General features: G+C 56.1%; 1 protein-coding gene across 1 annotated transcript; it reads right to left on the bottom strand.

Annotated features, from left to right (window-relative positions):
* Positions 1–445: 445 nt before the first annotated feature.
* On the bottom strand, positions 446–21,164 carry LOC112313319 (cytokine receptor-like factor 2). The gene is made up of 8 exons (XM_024569857.4): positions 21,034–21,164; positions 11,517–11,619; positions 9,883–10,043; positions 8,620–8,753; positions 6,592–6,754; positions 5,654–5,759; positions 4,201–4,285; positions 446–2,866 (listed from the first exon to the last, which is right to left on the bottom strand). Exons 1-8 carry the CDS (start codon positions 21,125–21,127, stop codon positions 2,588–2,590), a joined length of 1,125 nt encoding a protein of 374 aa, XP_024425625.2. The 5' UTR covers positions 21,128–21,164; the 3' UTR covers positions 446–2,587.
* Positions 21,165–24,468: the final 3,304 nt, after the last annotated feature.

Below are 24,468 nucleotides of genomic sequence, written 5' to 3'. Positions count from 1 at the left end.
GTGGGGGGGCTCACGGGTTCCGATGATGAATGCCTTTCCCGAGGAGGATGGGGAGCTGCTTGTTGCTAAGGGAGAAAGAAATCACCCCTGAGGACAGGTACGGAGTTGGGGGGTGGAATAGGGGTGTCATTCGAATTTGGGGATCCTGAGACACTGTGACAAATGACCCCAAACTAGGAGCTTAAAAGAGTAAAGATTGATTCATGCTGCCTCTGCCCTGGAAACCAGGCGTTTGAGGTCCACGCGTCCCCGGGCTGGTGGCCTCATCCCTGCCGTCTCTGCCTCTGTCTCCAGGTTGCTTCTCCTCTGGGTCTGTGTCTCCTCTTCTCTCTCTTCTCAGGACCCTGTCATTGGACGTAGGGCCCCCCTGACCAAGGACAACCTCCTGTGAGACCCTTAGCAGGCTGGGTGAGGGGGTGAAGATGTAAACACATTTGGGGATCATTTCACAGCTCGCCGCTGTCCCTGCAGCCCCGGCAGGGGGAAAGAGCTCAGTGGCAAACCTCAGCCACAGTGGCAGGACAGTGAGGGACACCCGTCCCCAGAAGCCGTTGAGGCCATTGAGGCTGAGAACCAAAAAGAGGGTTTTGCTCCTGCCTCCAGCCATAAGCCTCGCAGCAGCAGATCTCACAGGCGGGCATAAGTGAGTGTGTGCGTGGGGCCTGGGCGCGGCGGGCTCGTGCGTCCACGGCTGCCGTAGAGTGGGCTCGGGACTGCAGGAGAGCAGGCAGCCGGCGCGTCTCGGGTATGTAAGGTGACTGTCCCCAAAGCGTGTTCTAAATGAGCTTGTTCGATGCTGTGTCAGTGAAGAACCGGGACCAAATTGAAGCAGGAAGAGGCTTAGAGAAAGTTGCCAGAAGGGAGGGGCCTGGGGCGGTTAGGGTGAGAAGGACTAAGAACTACCAATTCGTCCTTACAGACCAGTCTCAGCACGGAAAGGCGAGCACAGGGAATAGAGTCAGTAATATTGGAATAACTCCACGCGGGGCCAGGTGGGCGCTGGCGATATCGGGGGGGGGGGGGATCCCTTTGTAAGTCCCATCAATGTGTCACGACATTCCTAAAGAACGCACGGAGAGCCGTTGCGCGCGCTGCGTCCCGGGCACGGTGGCGCAAGCGCCCTGTGCCCACGGCTGGTGGAGGCCTAGAAGCAAGGTTTGGGTCCAGCCGCGGCGGCGGGGCGCAGGCAGACTCCGCTGGGTGGGGTCTCAGTTCCCAGCTTCCGACCCTGCGCCACACGCCGACCTAGACCAGGAGCGCATCCCGCACTGGGAGGTCCGGGATAAAGCGCCCCTTTCTCCTCTGTGCCAGCGGAGGGCGTGACTCCACCCTGCGCAGCCTCCGCTGCCTGCGCTCAGTGGGTGGCCGGTGATGCGCACCAGCTACTCCCATAGGAAACGGCGTTCTCCCTGGTGCCCTTTGCAGAGAGGGCTCTGGGCGGGCAGTGAGCAGATGCTTTTCCCCGAGAACACACACGCAGGCCACGCGTGCGACAGACGTTTGTTGGCAGCACTGTGCACACAGAGAGCGAGAAGGAAACGCCACGCCAGCTGAACAAACGCAGATCTGAGCGATCTAGAAGCTTCCTGTGCAATCACAAAGCCCAGGAGATAACGGCGCGAGCGTTGTCCTCTATCTCCCAGCACATCGAGTGCCGATGTGAGGCCCCCGATAGTTCTCATGACAACCCTGTCCTTTGTCTCTTGATTTCAGGGACAAACGGAACACTATGAGGCGCGCTTGACAGCGGGGTGCTTCCGGTACTCTGCCGTGTCCCCCCGCCCCTCCCTGTGCCACTCCTGTCACCGATGTGGAGTCTGCAGGAGGAACGAAGTATCTGGAAGGAAATGCCCCAATTCTTGCTCAGGGTGTTTCCCTTGCAGAGCAAGAGGGAGGGGGGCTGCCTGCCACTGATGAACCAGGCGGCCTTCCTGGCCCCTGGTTGCTTCTGGCTGCTTTGCTGGCTACAGTTTCCAGGAAACAAAAGACCCAGGAAATTGCTCCCAAGTGTTTGTGCAGAAAAGGCGGGACATGGAGGGGGGGAGGGTGAAGGAAGCAGGTGTCCGGGCAGCCTGGGCCTCAGCGATGCCTGGCTGGGCGGCATAGCAGATGGGAGCGACGTCCCGTACACTGAAAGGTTGCAAGTTCGATCCCCGGTCAGGGTGTGTACAGGAGGCAACCCATCGATGTTTCCTTCTCTCTCTCTTTCTCCCTGTGTCTCTTTACCCCCGTTCCTCTCTCTCTAAAATCAATGGAAAATATCGGCCCGTGAGGATAGGGGTGGGGGTAGAGGGTCAACCCTGATGATACAGGAGCTGAAACCAAAATCCAGATCCAACCCGTCCTCTGCCGTCCACGGTGGATCCGCCTTCAGCCCTCGGACAGCAAAGCCTGAGGGGTGCAAGCTGACTCGGGCACAGCGCTGTTTGGGCGGCTGGGGTCTTGGGTGACCCCCACACGTTGGCATCATTGGTCCGGGGTGTCTGTCTGTCCCCTTCACGGGGGAGGACGTCGAGTCCCTGAGAAGGTCCCCTCGGTGTTTCTGCATCCACGTGCACCTGTCACTAGTTTTGCGCCTGCAGCCGAGTCACACCATCACATACGCGTTGTCACCAACCACAAATGTGAAGCCCCCGAGAGACACCCGCTCCTTGCCTGGGGCAGGCAGGCAGGGCAGCGGGCTGGGGTCCCCTGTGGCTTCTTTCTCCTCCGTCTGCGGGCACGACAGGCCCGTCATCGTGGCCGCAGGCGTCTCAGCCTTGGCCGTGGGCGGCTGGACCACGAGCGGTTCTTCCAGCAGAGATTCCGGCTCCTTGTCTTCCACCTTATTCAAGACGGTGATGTTCTGCGTGTCCTTGATCCATTCCTGCGGGGACACAGCACGGGGAGTCACACGCAGGAAACCCCGGGTCGGCGAACTGCCTGGGGGAGCAAAGGGCCCCTTCCCCAGCGCCCCCACACATGCCCACGGCCGCCTGGGGGGCCCCTTCCGTGGGAACGTCACCCCCGTGGAGCACAGAAGCTGCACGAGGCCGGCCTAGGACAGAAGGCGGGTCTGGAACCAGCGGCTTTAGCACAAAGATGCTAACACGAGGGCTATGTGCTCCCTCTGCTCTCTCCCTTAAAGGACAGGGGACCGCGCCACCCCCACGTGGCAGGGAGATTATTGGGAGCTGAAAGCAACGTCAGCAAACAGCACACACAGCAGGAGCTCCCTGCCCTCTTTGTGAGTAAAAGCAACGCAGGGATTTCCCCTTTGCAAACAGGACTGCACTTGGAAAGGGTCTCTCCTGTCCCTTCCAAGTCCAGGCGCACCCACACAGGCCTCGCTGCTGTAAGGAAACGTACTGAGCATGAGGTGTTGAACAGGTCTGTCTGCGGGACCTCTGCGCACAAGCCCCGCCCCTGTCCTTGGTCTGGCCCCGCCCCTCTGCTTGCTCTGCCCCGCCCCCTCTCCTTGGTCCAATCTCTTCTCCCCGCTCCACCACCCCGTTGTGAAGTGGCAATAGCCCCACAGGGACCCCCTCTTTGGGGTTCTCCCTTCTTTTCTGTGACCCCCTCCCTGCCTCGTGTGCCTGTGAAATCAACCTTTTCTCTGGTTACTGTGTCCTTTTCATCTGTCCTGTGTCCATTTCGTGCACAGTCCTGGGGCACAGAACCTAGGAGGGGAGGGCAAAGGGCTTCTCTCCCCTCTTGTTTATGTTTTCTTCCCTCCTCCACACCTAGGCAGCTTGGAAATTCACTTTGCTCCTGCAGGAAGCCGAATGGCACACACCTCTTATCAAAAAAGTGTGTATATGCCCCACTCCTGACCTTCTGAGTTGTGTAGGGGATTCTATTTGGAAATAAGAGTCTCAGTAGATTGGATGAGGGAAGGATCTGAGAGGAGGTCGTCCTGGGTCAGGGGGGCCCTGCGTCCAATGACAGTGTCCTCAGAAGGACAGAAGAGGAGACACAGACCAAGAGGAGAAGCCACATGGAGACGGAGGCAGATGGGAGGGATGCGGTCACCAGCCCAGGGAACATGCCGGGGAACAGACATGCCTTCCTGGTGTGAGCAGAGCCGACCAGGCGGGGCGCGGGTCTCTGGGGCCGATTTCTAGAGAACCCACTTTTAGGGATCCTTGGGGGGCGTCGGTGGGAAACACTGTGCTCCAGGCTGGCACGAGGGCATGAGCCAGCCCACAGGGCAAGGCTTACCTGGAAGTTTCCGTGGTGAGACTCGAAGAGCCCAGGGAAGGTGAATTTGGGGTCAGGCACGCTGGGCACCAGCAGCTTCTTCACCCTGCAAGGCACACGGAGAGTGTACTCACACAGGAAACACAGACGCCCACCCATGGGGCACAGAGACTCGGCGCCCAGATGGAACTGTGACGCCCCCCCTACCCTGATTCCACAGGCACCCTGCCCCGGCTGCCCGCGTGAAGCCCACCACGGGTGTCAGGTGAGGGTCACACAGCCCATCTCGGGCTCATCATGATTCCTCGTTCTTCCTTTTTCATTGACAGTTTCAACTGGATTTCGCCCCCCACCCCCAAATCCACAGGTGGCAGGCTGTACCCACATTGTGGCTGCTCGGGGCGTGGAGCCCTTCACAAGGTCATAAGGACCAACTGAGGTCTGGAAGGTGAGGTCGCAGATACGCACTTTGGGTATTTTGAGGGGATGGCACTTGAGAGGGGCTCTCTGCCCTCCCCCCCCAGCGAGCTAAACACATCCAGTTCCCCTTTTGCAAAAGAAGTTTCCTCTTGTACAGGCACGCCCGGCTCCCTTTCCAGGAAACAGGAGGAGTGGCAGATTCCGAGATAATTCTGCTCAGAAAGCCTGTATCTGCTGCACGCTTCCTCCGCGCATTCCTCCTGACCCCTCCGCAGGGAACCTGGTAGGGCCTCCACACCCCAGTCCCTCTGCCCATCGCCTCTCCCCCACCGATCACGCTTTGTTAAAATGCGATGTAACTCCCCCCGCCAGATGAACTGGGTTTGGGGGGTTTTATTTCCTTTCTGAGATGCCCTTCTGCGTGTAAAAATGGTACCGTAATAAAGACACATGTGTCTGTCCTCCTGTGGATCTGTCTGTGGTCAGTTCAGTTTGCACCCCCTCGGGTACAGAACCTAAGAGCTGGTAACGTGTCGGATGCTAATTTAACAGGGCTGCTGTGTTCCTGACGAGAGAGGAATCCCAGGCCTGTTGGCATCCACGGAGGAAAGGTCATGGAAAGACACAAAAAGGAGACGCCCATCCCCACGCTAAGGACAGAGGCCTCAGGAGGAGCCAGCCCTGCCCACAGCTGGAGACAGAGCATCCTGGACGGTCAGACAAAAAAAGTCACTCCCACCATTGCTATGGAAACCTTCTCCTAAGAAACCAAGATGGCGCCCCAAGCCCTGGGCATCAGCAGCTTCCAACTCATAACCAGCAAACACCTGCACGCAGGTACATTTAAACACAGGTCAGAACGGCAGTGGTTACGGTGTTTTGTGGGAGGCTCACGGAGAAAACGAATCAATATCATATTTTTGAAAGGCTGGGTACGGTCTCAAAGGACATTGTTTTGCGATGTCTCTGCCTGGATGTCAAAACTGGACAAGCCTCGTAGGGGAGGGAACCCTATGCCCGCGCGTCTGACCGGAGCGGCGAGAAGGGTCCTTACCTCTGCAGTTTCCACAGAGACAGGGGGAGGAGGAAGAGTATGAGGGCGGCGACCAGGCCGTAAACTATAATAAATTTGGAGGAAAATGGTGTCTTCCGGCACGAGTCTAAAGCAAAAGCAGATTGAGCGCGGTTAGTTCATCACAGGAGACCGTGGTGGAGCTCCCACGCCCACGTCTGTTTTGTCTGCTGTATACGTGCCAGTGTGTGAGGGTCAGGAAATCCCAATTTCGGTCGGAAGCATCCTGGAAGGACAGGAGGTGTCTCCCCACAGACTCACATCGGGCATGTAGTGTGCACTCCCCACACGGCCCTTCTGTACCGGCCGTGCCGGCTGTTTGAGGGGACACAGGCTCACTTCTGCGTACTACCTGGGAGTCTTCTGTCCGCCCTTCTGACCATCCATCTGCCCTTCCATCCTCCCACCATCCACCATCCGTCCACCGTCCACCCATCCTTCTATCCAATATTTATCTATTTATTCACCCATCAATCATCGGTCTACCTACCTAGTATCAATCCATCTTTCCACCCTTCCATCAATCATCCATTATCAATCTATATATTTATCAGGTATCATCTACCTACCCATCCATCCATCCATCCACCCCTCACCTGTCTACATCGTCTACCTGCGACTCTTCCACCCATCTGTCACCTGTGTATCTATTTCCACCCTCCATCCACGCACCTGTACATCTGTCTACCTGCACACATGGGCGTGTGTCAGTGTGACACCACTCACAAAGGGTCCTTGTGAATATGCCTTTGCCAGGCTACTAGAAGCAAACACTAAAGCTTAGCCCCAGTGAGCAGTCCAGCGGGAGAGAAAAACAAGCAGAGGCATTGTCTTTGATCTGCCCTCCTCCGGCTTTCCAGGTGCCCCGCGCTCCCTGCCCGCCGGGCCAGGGGGCCGCGTGGCTGCGTCACCGGCCTCACCTCTCGGCTCACCCCTCTGCCAGTGGGCCACCTCTGACCAGTCGCTGGGGTAGGTGTCTGGGCCGTAGCTGGATTCCTTGGCTGTGACTCTGGCCCTGAAGCTGTAGCACCTGTCAGCATCCAAGGCCTCGATCGTCACGTTGCAGGTGTCTTCCTCCTTGGACTGCAGGGAAGAGAAAGGAACAGGTGCATCGGACACCTCACCTGGATGTTTCTCGGGGACTCCACTTCCCTCCCGCAGGCGCTTGGGCGTCTTGGGTCAGTTTGTCTTTCTGCCCAGATCTGAACCCTCAAACCAACAGCAAGAGACCACGTGTGCCCCCACATCTGTGCTTCCCTCCAACAGAAAAAAAAAGTCACACTCCTTTACAACATCGACTCCTTCAGGTGTTTGTGAAGAATTGGTCAGTGGAGGCAATTCATCCTTTTAAAAAAGGAAGCACTTGTGTGTGAATAGAAAGGTAGCACATGGTTACTTTGGAGGTTTTAGAAAACATACCAGGCAACAGAAGAAACTTAATATCCTAAAATGTAACCACCATGAACGAATGTATATTGTTCTTTTCCTGCAACTGATAGAATACAGTGTTTTAACCACATGCATTGCTTCTGATCGATAACTATTCTTTTTTTTAAAAGAGTTTATTTATTTATTTTTAGAGAGCAGGAGGGAGAAAGAGAGGGAGAGAAATATCAATATGTGGTTGCCTCTCATGCGCCCCCTACTGGGGTCCTGGCCTGCAACCCAGGCATGTGCCCTGACTGGGAATCGAACCGGTGACTCTTTGGTTCACAGGCTGGCGCTCAATCCACTGAGCCACACCAGCCAGGGCAGTAAATATTCTTTAAAGCGTCCATTCGTGGCCCTTTAAATTTTTATTATATCAATGTATCATTATTTGTTTTTTTAATCCTCAACCAAGACTATGTTTATTGATTTTAGAGAGAGAGACAGAGAGAGAGAGAAGCATCAGTCAGCTGCCTCCCATATGCGCCCTGACCAGGGATCGAACCCACAACCCTGACGTGTACCTGGACTGGGGAGTGGGTGACCCTGCAACCTTTTCATACAGAGGACAACACTCCAACCAACTGAGCATCCCGGCCAGGGACCACGGTTGGTGGGCTGTTCATCTGCGGCATGACATACGGGTGGCCCAAATGTTTTATATTTTATTTTAGAGCAAGTTCCAAGAGACCTCTTGTGTATAACACCGCCACGGCTTTTTGAATTATTGCCTTAGGATCAATTTTGAAAACGGGGGGCCCGTGGGTCAGAAGTCAGACTACGGCTACGCTGTCCAAGTTCATCGCTACTGAATGTCATTGAATGTCCGCTGTGTCATTGGTGGCGGCCAAAGCTTCTGCCCACCATGGTTTCAACCGGCACTGAACTTGCATTTCTTGAAGGAGAAATGATTCTCTCCTAGTGGGCCCCGCCACGCGGTGCCAGCTTTCCCCTTTTCTGACGCGCTCCCTTCTGCTTTGCTTACATGTAACTCCCACGGCGAGAGCCTCCTCCTCACTCTTTCCCTGGCCATCCTGCTCTCCGGTTTTGCCAGAACTCCCGCCCGCTTTTTCTTCACGCCGCCTGGGTGCACTGTAAAGCCGCCGACCGCAATGGCACCGCAAGCGAGCCTGCCGTATAGAATGTTTTCCCGGGGCTGAAGTCCACACATGTGTGCCCTCAGCAATGCCATTCGTGGAGACCCCCAAGGACAGAGCTCAGGTGTCCTGTTGGCAAAATGCGATGGTGTGTGGGATTGTGGGTAAGTGTGTTCAAAAGCGAAAGAGCCCGGGCTGGGTGGCTCAGCTGGTTGAAGCGTCATGCTGGGAGCGTCATCCCGGGCACCAAAAGGTTGTGGGTTCGATCCCTGGTCAGATGCAAATGGAAGGCAACTGATGGATGTTCTCTCTCTCTCTCTCTCTCTCTCTCTCTCTCTCTCTCTCTCTCTCTGTGTGTTTCTAGAGGTAGCCTCTTGGGGATGTCCTGTCACCCCGGCCCTGAGAAGATGCCACCGCACTCACCTGCCACTCTTCATCAAAGATGCTCTTGTGCTGGACTTTGTACCGGAGGCTTCGGTACGGCAGATCCGGGCACGACACCGTGACGGCCTCCCCGTGCCAGTGGAACTCCAGGTCCCGCGGGGACTCGGGTTTCACTGAGGGGTGGGCGAGACGACACAGACATCGTCACTGTTGCGACGGGGGGGGGGGCCCACATTTCTACGATGGCCATGGTGAGATTCCCTGTCTTCTGCCTTTAATTCCTTCGGGGGGAGTTGCAGGTCCCTTCCCTGTATGACATTTGCAATAGAGCTTTTCACCTGAGCTCCAAGGACTGAGCAGCAGGTGAGTCTTGAAGAAGCATGAAAAACTTGTGTTTCTGTTATGGGATGACTTGTGCCCTGCCCCCCCCAAAAAAACATGTTGATGCCCCCACTGTTAGGGCCTCAAAATACGGTGGCATTTGGAAATAGGTCTCTACAGATGTCGCTCTTGAACACAAGGCGAGGTTCTCTTGCAGCTGGGGTGGCCACGAAACCAATCTGCCTGTAAGACATAGTGGAGACACACCCATGCGTAGAGACGGTTTGTTCAGAGATTGGGGTGACACACCTATAAGCCAAGGATCACTGAGGATTTCCCGAACCCTGAGAGGCTTCCACGGAGGCATGGGACCGACTGTCACTCCGAGTGTCCGGAAGGAGCCCGCTACGCTGGCCCCTTGGTGTTGGACTCATAGCCTCCCTCCCGACCAAAGAGGCCACGCGTGTGTCCTTGGAGCCACCCACCTTGGCGGCATTTCGTGGCTGCCTCAGGAAGCTCTTGCAGTGGCTGTGAGTGACTTTGTCAGTAGGGGGCCCATAGGGAGCATCTGATTCTGAGATGCATCCTTGGCACCCATCCATAAAAAATAAAACTATCTCCAGAAATACAGAATACAGAACACATATTTGGAGAGAGGGTGTCTACATGCGTGCAGTATTCTGTAGTCCAAGAGAAGCAATGAGCCTCAAAGTAGTGAAGGAAAATGCACGGGTTGCGTGTCATGCATTCAGGGTGTATTTCTCTCCTTATTTGGGGGGAAACCCCAAAACCCCATCATTGGCTCATTATCAGCAGTCAAAGCCTTCACGGTGGCCCCCCGCGGGGCGCGTGCATGTCTGCCTGTTGTGCGTGTTGAGACGGGACTTTCTGGAAGGCTGGCGTCTTTGGTGTTGGGGCAGGAAGGGGCGCTCAAGTCTAGAGGTGCGTGGGCAGCCCACCCCCTGCCCTGTGGGCACTCACAGTAAGCGCTGATCCACACGCTGTCGGAGAGAACAAGGTGGGTCCCGTTCCAGAGGCAGAAATCCATCACCAGGTCTCCTTTGGCCTTGAGGACGCACCCAACAGCGAGACCGTGCTGAAGAATGTAGCTGGGACACTGGCTATAATTGCCGCCGCGGAACCTGCGGTGACGAGAGACAACACCGGGCTGTAGACCGTCTCTGACAGAAGCATCTCACCGTGTCTACCAGTCACGGGCTCAGACTGGGTACCTTCCTTAGTCACGACACTGAAGCTCCCGGGCAGCTACCGCAAACCCTGGCTGAACAGAAAAGCATCCCCTTGCTCAAGTGTGTAAACCCTTTGAGTGGCCTGTCTAGTGGGCTGCATGGTGACAATTCAAATGTACGTTCATGTACCGATCCCAGGGACCGGGGAATAGAATCTTATGTGGAAACAGGGCGTTTGCAGGTGGGATGAGGGGAGGATCTGAGAGGAGGTCGTCCTAGGTCAGGGTGGCCCTGCGTCCAATGACAGTGTCCTTAGAAGTGATAGAAAAGGAGACGCAGACCAGAGGAGAAGCCACGTGGAGACAGAGGCACGCGACCACCAGCCCAGAGACACGTGGAGACTGCAGAGCTGGAAGAGGTGGGAAGGCCCCTCCCTGGAGCCGGTGGAGGGAATGCAGCCCTGGGACTCCTAGATCTCAGATGCCTGGTCTCCAGGACACACAGAGGACGAACATCTGTGTTTTGAAGAAGCTCGGTTTGTGATAATTTGTTATGTCTGCCCCAGGAACTGATGCAGGTACCATCCGACCTCCAGAGCAACGAGCCCCCTGTCGTGAAAGGCACTTTCGAATGCTTGCACCAACATGGGACGTGACGTTCAGCTTCCTTGCAGTATCAGCCGTGGCCTCAGCCCAGAGCCAGCTCATGCTTCGTCCCGAACACCCCAGACCGCAGTGCTGTCTACATGAAAATGTACCCCCTTCACACTAAAAACTGACGCTCCCAGCAACCCCACACGATCCACCTCTGCGACCTCTCTGGAAAAGCCACCGCTTCATTTTTTTTTCCCTGTGAGTTTTATTTTCTGAATCAATTCATCTTTAAAAATTTCCCTCTTTCGTGCCCTTTTGCACTAATCTCCTACACTATCAAATGGTGAACGGCACCACACGTCACACGCCCATGTCTGTAGAACTGAACTAAATTCATTTGGGGGGAAACCCTTCCCGTAATGTGTGTATGACGGTCTTTCGGTGCGGAGGGCAAGGTCAACAAGCCGATGATAGAAGCAGATAGTTCTGGAAGGTGGCGCCTGACATGCTGATACCCAGAAATGTTTCGGTGGCGGACCTGAAGGTGGGGGACACTGAAGGTGACCCCTGATGAACAGAGTACGTTCTGAACATCGGGGTGAGAGTCTAGGTAGTTTCGCGGGTGACTCAGTCATCACTTGGTTGGGTTTGCGGCACGGCGGCTGTGGTTGAAGGGAGAGGAAAACACACACATCTACCCTCAGACCGTGTGCTTAGTCAGAGCTTTCTTTCCTGGCCCTTGCCACTGCTGATCTCTCAGAAGAAGAGGCATTTTCATACAGGGCATTGCTGGGTTTTTTTGTTGTTCTTTCTTCCCCCAGAGGGCACTTACCTGTAGCGGAATGTCAGATTAGTCCCTGCGTGTTCGCTTACATTCCACGTCACCCGCACTGTTTCGAAATTGAAGTTGATGATATCAAATGCCAATGCTTCCTCTGGGGGGGAAAAAAAACAGAGTAGAGTTTCAGGAGAAGCGGGAAAGAGTTTGGATTCGTCGAGTGATGTCCACACCTGTCATGAACATCCTACGTCGCTTTTAAAGGACCGACGAAACCAAGGTTTTTCACACACAAGCTGGTCATTAACTAATGAGTTGAGAGCTGAAGCATGTGTGGACATAAAGCTTGTGTCTCAGGCCAGTCACCCTCAGAGACAACCCTCCACAGCCTGCTTTCTTCTCACATTTTCAAGACCAGCCGTTATTGTCGACAGCAGACACGGAGCCCCAGCTGTGTGGCCAACGGTGCTGTCACTTGTGGCTGCAAAGCGGGGCCCTGGACGCTGTCCCCTGTGTACCAAAGCCACTGTGTCACTGAGAACACCACACGCGGCAACTGGAAGACACATTCCGGGACAAGGGGGTGTTTCAGCCTTTGACAAGTGACTTCGGCCTCAGTAGGTCTGCTGTTGGCAAAGCTCCGGTGGGTGCGTCTGCAAGCAGTGAGCGGGCGTGTTTTAGGGTTGAGCAAATATGCCATGATGTGGTGGGTAACGAGAGGTGGCTTTTTGCCTGGCAGAGAAGGGAGCTGCCGATGTTGAAAGATGAGAGGCTATAACGCACCCTGTGGTGTTGGAGTAAAAGGGACAATGGAGTAAAGGTAAGTGATAGGTAGAAAGAAGATCAATACACACAAGATTGATAGACACATGGATGGATAGATAATGGAGGATTGATATACACAGGCATGGATGGAAGGATGGATGGGTGGATGGATGGGTAAAGAGATATATAGATGATAGACAGACAATGGACGGACAGATGGATAATAAATGGATGATGGATGGATGATTGGATGAATATGGCGGATGGATGGATAGAATCATAAATGATAAATGGATGGATAAAGAGATAGATAGATGAGAGACAGACAGATAGATAGGCAGACGGACATAGAAAGGTAGACCTTGGCTGGTGTGGCTCAGTGGATTGAGTGTCGGCCTGTGAACCAAAGGGTCGCCAGTTCGATTCCCAGTCAGGGCACATGTCTGGTTTGCGGGCCAGGTCCCCAGTAAGGAGGCGCATGAGAGGCAACCACACATGGATGTTTCTCTCTCTCTCTTTCTCCCTCCCTTTCCCACTGTCTAAAAATAAATAAATAAAATATTTTTAAAAAAGAAAAGAAAGATAGAGATGAATGGCTGGGTGGATGGATGAATGGACACATTTGTAGCAGCTAGTACGTGGTGGGTGGTAGGCCGGTGGAGAGACACCTGTCCCTAACTTCTGAGGTCAGGGAAGCACACTCCACATTCAGGGCTGGGTGCCGGCCCTGCTCCTGGGGTAGGAGGTAAATCAGATTGTGCCCCAGCTGTGTGGGGTGCACGGCAGAAGGTACTTTGCCCCATGAGCATTCACGGGTCCACACCTGAGCTCATGGTCTAGAATGAACCATAACCCCTCAGCCAGCCCAATTGAACCCATTTTCCCAAACCCATCTTGTAGTTCTCGAATGCCTCTCTCGAGATCTCTAACCAAGATTCTCCTTCCCTTCTGGGATCGCTGTGCCCGACAATGCCCACCAAGTGGAGACCCCAGGAAGACCACCCCGGAGACACCACGCACAGGCTGCTGCTTCAGAACTCGCTGTGGCTAGAGACGCGGCCGCCATCGCTGGCGTTTGGCACATGATGCTCCTGGGCAGGAGAGTCGGACAGCTCCACGTGGGAGCGAGGGAAACTTCCGGAGTGCCCAGGGCAGGTGGCTCAGCAGAAGCAGGCTGTCCCATGTGAATGGATAGAGAAGACAAGGTCGGCTTTGTCTGGTTGGCTCCGAGTTGGAATCGGGAATGTTGCCCATGAGGAATGAAGGGGCTGGTTTCCTGGGCAGGCTGCCGCAGGTGGTGGGTTGGACGTCTCTAGTTCCCTGCAGTCTGGCCACGGGCTACTGCTATTATCGGTCTCTCGACTCTCTCTGCGTGTTACCAGTGGGACTGCAATGCGTGTGCTCCCCGATGAGCCCCGTCCATCTTACTTTGATATCGAGACCGGTTTCCTGTGGTCCCTCCCCACGCCCAGACCCGTGCTGAGCATGTAGAAGAACGTTCAGAATTCGGAGGGAAAGGAAAATTGAACTTTGTGGGAGATCTCAGGATGGGACTGGGGCTCTCACGCAGCGTCGGACAATCCACAGCACAAGGAGGGATGGAAAAATTTCTGAGTTCTGGAGGAGTTCCTTCTGTGTGTCCCCGTGTGCGGGCCATTCCAGGTCCATGCTGAGTGAGCGCCCGGCCGATGCTCTCGGAGTCGGTCCACAGCTTCCTGAAATGGAGACCAGGGTGGGCATTCCCGACCTTCTTCAGAAGAGGAAGCGGTGTTTATATCACACGCTGAGGAGATTTCTACCTCAGTCCCCTGCCCGCCTGGAAAATTCCTCATTGATAACGCCAAACGCCCCCGGGCTCCAGCTGAAAAGGAAGTGAGTTTTTGTGGCTCAACGCCTCGCCTCGCCCACACCGTGACTCAGCCGAGGGGTTAGGAGGTCAGCCACGGCAGCATGAAGGCATCAAGGGCACTGGGGTCTCTGGGGTCTCTGCTGCTTGGCTGCTAAGTCCTCCTGCCCCATTTCTCCCCTGCTGGCGAGTCCGGGGACGGGTGGGGGTCAGGCCCTCCCCACCGGCATGTGGCAGGAATTGTCGGACGGGGACTGACAGAAACGTGTCGATGGCTTTGCACCGTCTACACCATATGATGACCCAGCATCGCTCCTGAGCGGTTTCTTCTCCTAGCTGCACCTTAAAACAGGTTCCAGGTTAGCAAGTCGTTTCTGAGGGCTCCGGCGCCGTCACGGAAACAGAGAAAGCCTTCCCTCAGCTGCTTTGTCCTTGCTGCGTGCTGAGCTTTGCGTGGGCAGGTCCCAGCTAACTTCTCTCTGCTGCCACAGTAGCAGGAGAGACTGATTTCACCAGCATCATTCACGCTCTCTGGGTTGCCACCAAGGGTGACATTGCTTTTTGCGTCTGAGTAGTACGCCGTGTGCAAATGTAGCACAGCTGTTTTACACACTCGCCTTGTGGCAGGCACTTGGCTTATTTCCACATCTCGGTGATGGTGAATAACGCCTCAAAGAGCCTACGGGCAAACGTGTTTTTACAAATTAGTGATTCTGGTTTCTTCGGGTGTGTCCCCAGAACGAGAACAAGTCACATAGACAGAGGCAGATACCATGTCATTTGTCCTGTATGTGGAATCAGGAGAACAAGGTAAACAAACAAAGTCGTAAATTCAGAGAGCAGACTGACAATGGCCGCACAGGACGGGGATTTGGGGGACCGAGTTAAAAAGGTGAAGGGCTTACGTACAAGTTGGCAGTTACGGAATAGCCACACGGATGGGAAATCCATCCCAGGGGACGTACTCAGTAATGTTGTAATAACTGTGTCGGGCGTCTGCTGGGGGCCGGGGATACCAAGGCGGTTGCTTTGAAAGTTGCACAAATATCCAATCACTATGCTGTACTCCTGAAACTTATACAAGACCCTATCGAATGCCCCCTGTCATTGAAACAATAAATAACAGAACAGACGTCCCCCGTGTTACGGCCCCTACTTCACAGGGCTTCCTCCACCTCTTTGAAATGCAGCGTAAGCCCTTTCAGTGTGGACGAAGCTTTTCGGCACGTTGAAGCCCCTAGAAACACCTTTCTCAAGGACCCATGCAAATAGGAAGGGGTGTGGGGAGCCCCATCTCCCACTTTCTCTGAGAAGATAAGGGCAGTTGTGAAATTGCCTCCCCCCCCCGTAAAAATCGAAGCTTATTTTTCCGTTGCATAAACGATTCGGGATCACAGATGGCCCCCCCGGGGGCCCCGTGGGCTCAGCAGCGGCCGCGCGGGACCCCTGGTGCGGGGAAGCCTCAGACAAGGAGGACCCCTGGTTGTGGAAGTCGAGAACACGTAGCTCGGTACGACGGCTCTGTCTGGGCAGGCTCTTCAGCGCACCGCCCGGGAGGCAGAGAGCTGTCTGGTTTTATGCGTATTCTCCACTGCAAGGCTGCTCCTGTCTCCTCCTCCGTCGTGGGAAAAGCTACTCGGTGCGGAACAGACTGTGCTTGGCTGTGTTTCCCCGACGGCATCAGAAACCCCCCATCTCGGCAGGAACTACCCCCTCCTGGCCCACTGGGTGAGCTGTGGTTAGCATCCTGGCGGCCCCATTTCCCACGAAAGATGTCATCTCAGTCTTTTCACGTCACCGTCCTGTCTGCCCAGGTCAGCCTCTCCACAGAGAGTGCTCACGGCCACAGAGGTGTGCTTCGCCCACGGGTCAGTCTCACTGGTCAGTGTCAATGCGTTTGTAAATGTTAAGAGGTTTTAAGAGGCAGAGGCGTAAGTAGCAAGCTGTAGGAGAGAACCAGCAAGCAGGCAGCCTGGTGACAAAAGGGGTTTGCATCTGGGCAGGGATGAAGGGACAGAGACACAGACACGCAGAGACAGACAAGCAAAGAGAGATCTTTTTGGGGGGTACTAGTTCCCATCATGCATCAACACTGCCTTTCTATTTGAAGCCCCCACTTTCCTGGACACCCACGTGAACCCCCCAGAATGCTGAGCCTGTGTTGGGGACGATGAGAAAGTTCTGGAAATGACGGTGGGGACGGTGGCACAGTCACGTGGATGCACATGCTTCATGCCGCTGAGCTGTGCGCCCCACAATAGTTAGGGTGACAGATGTTACGTTGTGGGTATGTGACCATGTTTTCCTAAAAAGAGAAGCCACTTAATTTTGCTTTAAAAAATGTTTGCTTACAATCAGCTTTAGGATACGTCTTCAGGGAATCGTTCTTGGCGAGGCGGTGGGGACTCCAGCATGAGGAAATGGCTGGAGTGGCTTCTTACTGCCTCGTTTCCCTGTCTGACCAGCAGGCATTGCACGCTGAGAAAATGCTGAACCTCATCTGTTTGGGTCAATAATGAGGCCCCCCCGCCGCAGTGGAATAGTACGCAGCCAGGAACAGGAGCGAGGCTGTGACTCAGGCTGCAGCGTGGATGGACCTTGAACACAGGAGGCTCCGTGAGACATGCCAGACTCCCACGGTCCCATGGTGTGGATTCCGTGTGTGGGAAACGTCCAGAGCAGACCAACCCGCAGACACAGAGAGGGGGTCAGCGATCGTCAGGGGCTGGCCGTGCGACGAGGAGGTCAGGAAATAGATGGGGACACAGATGAGTGGGGCCCCAGGAGGCTGCTATCACCCTGATGCCCATGCCTCATGGACTCCGGCACCTGGGGAGCCCCTGGGCTTGGGAAAACCCCTCTGTCCCTCCTGTTCTTCTCACAAAAGCACAAAGGTGGCAGAGCGTGGGCAGGTGATCACATCTGCACCCCGTGGGCCATCGTTGAAACAGCAACAATTTTGCTCTACAGGTACAGCCCGCCTCCCCGGTAAAGGACATCTGCAGAAGAGAAGGCGGCCGGCGGCCGGGGGAATTTGGTTTCGCGACCTTGGGGAGAGCAGGGGACTTTGCACCCAAATACTGGTTGGTGCATGTTTTGGAAAGTACCTGTCAGGTGGGACCAAAGCAGCGGGTTCTTCCTTCTTTCCTTCCTCCTTCCCTCCTTCTACCTACCCATCCATTCCATTTCCTTCTTCCCTCCCTTCTTCGCTTCCCTCCTTCCTTCATTTCCTTCTTTCCTTCCTTCCCTCCTTCCTTCTTTCCCTCCTCCTTCCTCCCTCCCTCTCCTTCTTTCTTTCCTCCCTTCCCTCCCTCTTTCCCTCCTCCTTCCTCCCTCCCTCTCCTTCTTTCTTTCCTTCTTTCCCTCCTTCCTTCTTTTCCTCCCTCCTTCCTCCCTCCCTCTTTCTTTCTTTCCTTCCTTCCCTCCCTCCTTCCTCCCTCCCTCTCCTTCCTTCTTTCCCTCCCTCCTTCCTCCCTCCCTCTCCTTCCTTCTTTCCCTCCCTCCTTCCTCCCTCCCTCCCTCTCTTTCTTTCTTTCTTTCTTTCTTTCTTTCTTTCTTTCTTTCTTTCTTTCTTTCTTTCTTTCCTTCCCTCCTTCCTTCTTTCCCTCCCTCCTTCCTCCCTCCCTCTTTCTTTCTTTCTTTCCTTCCCTCCTTCCTTCTTTCCCTCCCTCTTTCCTCCCTCCCTCTCCTTCTTTCTTTCCTTCCTTGTTGATTTAATCTGCAGCTGAAACGTTAAGAACAGCAACAAGAGCCCGAGCCTACTGCCGTGCCCTCTAATTACACAGTGTGGCCGCCGCCCACCCTTGCCTGGCCCTGCTCTGGACTTCAGCTCATGCCATCTGCCATGTGCGGCCCTCCTGCGGTCGCTGAGGTCCAGCTCTGGCACACACCATCCACACTGTCTTGGTTCTGAGCTTCAGCATCTGTCTCCCACCTGGGGACGCCACTGAGGTTGGCTGCCTGTCCTCAGTGCACAATGTGGCTTCCTGGCAATTCCCTGACACTCACTGAGAAACCTGATCAGAGCACTGTGGCTGATGACAACTGAGGTGACGTCTAGGGTCCCTCCCCCGCCGCTGTCACACCAGTATCTCTGGAGCTGCTCACGCCACCTAATTCACAATCATCAAACCCTGTCTGAAAACTTGGAAGACCCCCGCGGGGCTCACGGCACATACGGCACACTCTACGCAGGTACCACGGGGAAGGTAGGAGTGTTCTGGGGGCCTGTAGCAAAGGATCACAGACCGAGGGTGGGGGTTAAACAACAGATGCTCACCCTCCCCCATCCTGGAGACCAGGCGTCTGAGGTCCAGGTGTCCGGGGGCTGCTCCCTCCACAGGCCCCAGGCAGGGTCCTTCCTGCCTCTTCCAGCTCCAGGGGCTCCAGGTGTCCCTGGACTGGTGGCCACATCCCTCCTGCCTCTGCCTCCGTCTCCACGTGGCTTCTCCTCTGGGTCTGTGTCTCCTCTTCTTTCTCTTCTCAGGACACTGTCATTGGACGCAGGGCCACCCCTACCCAGGACAACCTCCTGTGAGGTCTCTCACTCACTCCACCTGCAAAGGCCCCTGCTCAGACAGGTGCCGCTCCCTGGTACCCAGAATCCAGCATGTTTTGGGGTGGGCACTGCGGAACCCACAAGAGCAGCGTCCACGAGTCACCAGGATGTTGGGAGAAAAACCAGAAGCATCTTTGCACCTGGCTGACGTTGCCTCCTGCTCAGGATTGAATCAGGCCGGTGGGGATAGCGCGACTGGGGAGCTCCAGGCCCCTTTGCATGTTTGGGCCCTCAGAGCCCCCCTGCAAGACACACCCAGTGTCAGCAGAGCAGCCAACAGGGTCCCAGCCGGGGCAACTGTGCCAGGCCTTTCCCCGGACCATGCAGCCGGTGGGTCTGCAGCAGCTGCAGGTGGTCGGTCAGGTGCCACCCTTGTCCCACATGCAGGTGGTCGCGTGGCCGTTCCCCACCTGCCAGCCATCGTCACATTCCTTTCCCCAGCACGGTCGGAACAACACAACCACGAGACGCACCTCAGAGGGTCCCCTCGCCCTCCCTGCCCCCACACCTGCCGCCCTAACCTCGTCCAGGTTCGTGTGGGCTTAGCACACAGATGCAGCGGCGCCCTCCTGTCCATGTTGGCTGATGCGGAGTCTGCAGTCGGGAATGGCTCTTCCTGTCCCGTCACTTCTGTCTGAGTCCCATGGGTGCATGCTCTGTCGGCTCCCCTCTGTCTCTCTGCACCCGTGACTCTCCAGGGCCCCCAGTTCTGCCTGGACCCCACTCCTCACTGCCTGTCATAGCCCTTGTCTCCGTTCCCCACGGGCCAGGAGGTGTGACTTCAGCTCCCAATGTCCCCATGGCATTGGGACAGGCCGTGGGTGGACCAGGGAAGAAAGACACCATTGGTTTGTGCAGCTGGGGGTAGACGTTTGCCCCAACAAAGAGCCACAGACCCCGCATCGTCCTGGGATCCCCTTTTTCTGAGTTTGGTCCCAGCCGTCACAGGCCCACCAACCAGTCAGAAACACAAGCTGCCTCCAATGGAAATCTTTTCTGAAGCCAGATGGAGTCCTGGCACCTGAAATGCTTGGACGCAGCTTCAGCGGGGATCCCTGTGCAGCTCTGGGACCCCAGTCCTCCCGCTGATGGGCCCTGGGCTGTGACTGCTGGTCGAGCTCCTCCGATCAGTGATGGGGGGACTGGGGGTCCTTTGCTCAGGCTGTGTGCCCTCGGCACCCTGTTCTCTCAAACAGAGCACACCTGGAACGACCTCCGGTAACGAGCAGCTCAATCCTCAAAGTGCAGCAAAGCCAGCAAGCCACCAGACTTTTCACAAACACAGGCAGCCTTCCGCTTTCTAAGAAGTTTCTAGAAAGGCTGCGAGTGGGCTCCCTGGGCAGCCGGAAGCCGTGCCTGGGCACCGGCCCTGCCCACGCCCCTGGACACCCGCTGCTGTGCTGGGATGGGCTTCCGTGGGTCAGGTTCCCTAATGTGCCCCAGTAGCACATCCCTCATTCAAACTCTACGCCTGGGGGTGTTGGGGGGGACAAAAAGGGGTGGTTCAGGGGAGCATGGGGTACGTCGCAGCACCAGATTGGAACGTCGGAAAGCCAGGACGCGTCCGAAGCCCAGAGTTCAACAGTTTTGGAAGCGGCAGCCCTGGGAGGCTCACGTCCACGGTCCCTCAGCATCCACCCAACTCACAACTGTGAGATTTCAGCCAAACAGGTGCCTGGGGAGGATGCTTCCAGACCAGAGGCAAAGGTGTAGAATCCCACCAGAAGCAGCAAGCCAAGCCCCAGGTCTCACTCAGGTGGCGCGAGGGGGCCGCGCAGCTGCCGTCCCCATTGGTCGGTGGCAGATCCAAGCCGGCAAGTCAGACCCAAGCCACCTGCCCACAACCTGGTCCCTCCCCTCTGCTTCTCGTACCCTTTTCCCACGGCTTCTCACATGAGCCCACAAAAATTTTCTGGAAACCCCCCCGAGGAGCCACGCCCTGGGGACACACAGCTCAGTGATCCTTACTGTCACTCTCAGAAAGCACAGCCCTGGGACTGAAGGATGACACAGGCGGGGGACACGTGTGTCCAAGGGCTGGCGTGGGGAACGCCTCCGTGTTGACATGACTTCACCCCAGGCAGGTGAATACGCACCCCGAGAAAAGCATCAGCCTCTTCGGAGGCACAAAGAACAACAAGGCCACCCCGATTCTCAATTCGGCACACGGGTCTGTATTATTATTAATATTATTAATATTATTATTAGTTCCATTCAAAGCTCATTCTGAAATCAGTCATGAGTGGGCTGTTTTTCCCCGAGTTAGAGTCTCAGAAACCTGGATGACCTCATTTGTAACTTTGACGCAGAAAAGAGGGAGGTTGCCAAAGAGACCCCCCACCCCCAAAGTGGATGTTAACCTGAAGGATGTTCTGGCCACACCAGTGGCCACAGAGTCTCACCCGTGGCCGTGTCCCCCGCAGCGAAGAAGTCTCCCAGCAGGAAGAGGGCAGCGGTGGCAGCAGCAGCCGCCCAGGGCCCCGGGGCCCCACGCATACCCGGAACGGGGACTCGGCAGGTTGCCCTGGGCCACCTCTGATTTTGGTTCCTGACTCACGCCCGAGGTCACCGCGCTTTTAAAAGGCAGAAGCAGCCGCAGGGAAGTGACGAGAGGAAACACACTCACGCTTTATTGAAACCGATGACTCTTATCAAAGAAAAAAAAAAAAAAGGAAGAAGGAGGAGATAAGGTTTGTACCTCAAGCTGCCGAGCTTGGCTCCCAGGTTATGAGAGACTCTGCCGTCAGTGTTCTGGCTACTTCGGGCGTCCTGAGAGGGCTGGGTGCCGTGGCAGGAAGGGTCCCGGGAGTCCTACACGTCCCTAGGTCCCCGAAGTGTCCAGGATGGTGAAGGTGGGCTGGGCATCGGCAGGTTGGATCCCCGACTGCCTCAAACCAAGCAACGGGAACGTCCCGAGGGACGCAGGCTGCGGACACTCAGATTCCAGACGCAGAGTCCCTTCCTCAACGTTAAGGGCGAGGGTGAGAGAGGGTGAGAGAGGGTCCACGTGCAGGGCACAGGTGTATCCGCAGCCAACGCAGGTGGCCCAGGAGCCTGACAACAGCACCCCCACTAACAACAGTGCCTGGATTAAAGCTACGGAACCTGCTCACACATGTCTCCTCCCAGATCGGACAAAGTGGGATACGGAACAATGATAATAACAAAAACTGCGACAAGTCGATCTGTGTCCCCACACTGGCCCCCCTGCCTCCCCTGATACACGGGCACCCCGAGCCCTCAGGGACAATCCAGGACAGCCTCCCCACCTCAGCACCTTGGCTCACACCAGGAAGCGGGGTTTTGTCATCAAACGCCACGTCGTCGTGGGTATCGAGGGTTAGGGTGCCCACGTGTTTGGGGACGTGATTCAGTGGCCACGCGGGCTGCAGGGTGTACACACTCTAGCGTGACACGTGATAAGTACGCACAGAGTTAGACGTGGGGGGCGGTGTGGCAGGCACAGTCCCTCCTGGGAAGGTTGGGGGCTCTATCTCGATGCTACTCCTGTCTGGGGCCGGTGACGCCGTGCCCTGGGGCGTCCTGGGTGCCGGCAGGCGTTCAGAAGTGTCCCCGGTGCCCACCCATCAGGCAGACGCCAGGGGCAAGCAAAGTGTCTCCAGACTTGCAGAAACCTGCGCTGGGAAGCAAGGGCGACACCCCTTTGTCCTTGCCCATCCACCCAGCAAAGCTGAGAAGCTGCCCCTGCTTTGCAAGGGGAACCTCCTCCTTCTCCTCCTCCGGCAGGAACGGTTCCTTTCTGGGTTTTGACCTCAAAGGGAGAAAAGGCCGGTGGGTCCCACGGAGAACTGTGCGGAGGGGTGTGTCTGCTTTCCTGGTAGGCTTCCAGTCTCGCGTGGGGTCTCCGGGGGCTTAGGAGAAAAGGCCACTGGGAGACACAGCATTCCTAAACCCCATGTCCTTGCAAAGTGTGGGGAAATCGAACCCCATTCAGAACTTTGACTTCAAAATGCCGAGGGAACACGACGGCTCGGCCGAGACCACCCGGCTGGAGCAGGGTGGCTTTAATGAACAGCCCCCCACGTCCTCTCCCCACACCCCGGCCCCCATCCACGGGGACAAAATTGGGGAAATATAGCCCAATATGGGCAGCAAGCCCTTCCTGCCCCGGGCTCCACCATGGCAACGCACGCCCCGTGAATGTCAAAGGCCACCAGCATGTCTCACAGGCATGAGACAAGCCCCCGTGCCCTTCATCGTCACCGCGGGGAACTGCGAGCCGATGACAGGGGGCTGGCGTTTCACAACACGGCCGTGAGTCACCGACAAGAGTCACCGAGACTGTGAGGCATGGGCTGCATGCAGCTGACGGAGTCACTTCCCCTGGGAGTTCGCCGACGGATCGTGTGTGATGCATCTTGCAGGGAGCTGTGACGTGGCGGATGTGTGCATGGGTTCGAAGCTCCTCACATCTGTGTGGCTGCCTCTTCTCATCTCTCGGGGTGCCGAGGATTGAGGGGTTCAGCGGCTGCGTTTGCTGCTGGCTGGGGCCGGAGACTTGAGTGGGCGGGAAGGTTCTAGATGGTTCATTCGCACACCTGGCCACCGGGCTGAAGATCCACCGAGAGTTTGACTGGCACCTTTGGCGAGCGGAAAATGATTTCATGGAATGTTCTAGATGGCTCCTTCACACACCCGTGACTTCCACCCCTCCGCATCCACCCACACCCTCGAGCCAGCCCTTACTCAGGAAGAGAGTCGAGGTGGCCAAGCCTCCACCCGTGTACCTATCACGCTTCTCCTGCAGCACCAAGTCCGTCAGCATGACGACATTATCTCTTATCTCTGCTCTGGTCGCTCCTGCCTCTGAATCTGCCACCGTGCACAGGCTCGGGGACCGCCGGGTGCCAGGAGCACATGGTTGCCATCTCTGAGCAAAGCCGGTGGGACCCGACTCCTGCAGCAGAAGCTGGGACAGGACAAGAACACTTCTGTGACCAGTGACCAGCGCAGGGGACACATCGAGGCTGTGAATACAGCCCAGCCGTGTTCCAGCGTGCAAAGTACTCACTTCTCCATTTCACGGGTTTCGGCCGAGACGTGACGGTGCGCAGAGGGGCAGAGGGTGATGTGGAATTTGCAGGGTGCAGGGACCGCCGGCTGTGGGGCTGAGTGAGTAGACCGCAGGCGTGTTGGCCCGGGAGAAGGGGGCCTTGTCCCCGTGTGGTTGTGCAAGCCGGCACAGGCACCAGCATGCAGCGTGGGCTGTGCGGGCATCAGGAACCAGACGACATGGTCTCAGCTGCTCCGTGTTCTCCTTGGTCACATATCTGCCATATGGAGCCTTTGCTCTGTGAGGTTCCTTAAAGCAACAACCGAGTCCTACAAATCGGAGTTGAAGAGAGCCCACTGCTCGAACCCTCCAGATTGTTCTCTTCCTTCTCTCTGCCTCAGCCCCCCGTGACCCCACCTTGCTTCTCAGGGAGGGACCAAGGAGGGGTTACGTTGGGCGCCAGCATCCTGGTTGGCAACGTGAATGCTAGACTGGCTCTTTTACAATAGTAACAGGGTTTGACAAAGAAAAAGTTTGCCGGTGTGTGGCAGGAGAAAGTGCCATCAGTGAAATTACAAGTTAGTTAGACACTAGCGATGCCAAGGTCGGATGAAACACAGAGGAGTGGTGATTCACCCGCCAGGGCCGTGGTAGTTTGCATGGTAGGCCACCCGGGAGCACGCTGTTTGCCCGTGTGTGACTCACGGAAAGGGTGTGACCCCAAAACCTGTCAGAAGGAGCAAGCGGGTGAATGGGTGATCATATGGATGGATGGATGGATGGATGGACAGATAAATGGATGAATGACGGATAGGTGGGGGAT

The sequence above is a fragment of the Desmodus rotundus genome, chromosome X (genome assembly GCF_022682495.2).
Source record: "Desmodus rotundus isolate HL8 chromosome X, HLdesRot8A.1, whole genome shotgun sequence".
NCBI lineage: Eukaryota > Metazoa > Chordata > Mammalia > Chiroptera > Phyllostomidae > Desmodus > Desmodus rotundus.
The sequence above is the reverse complement of the archived record's forward strand: the minus strand, read 5'-3'. Positions and strand labels throughout refer to the sequence as shown.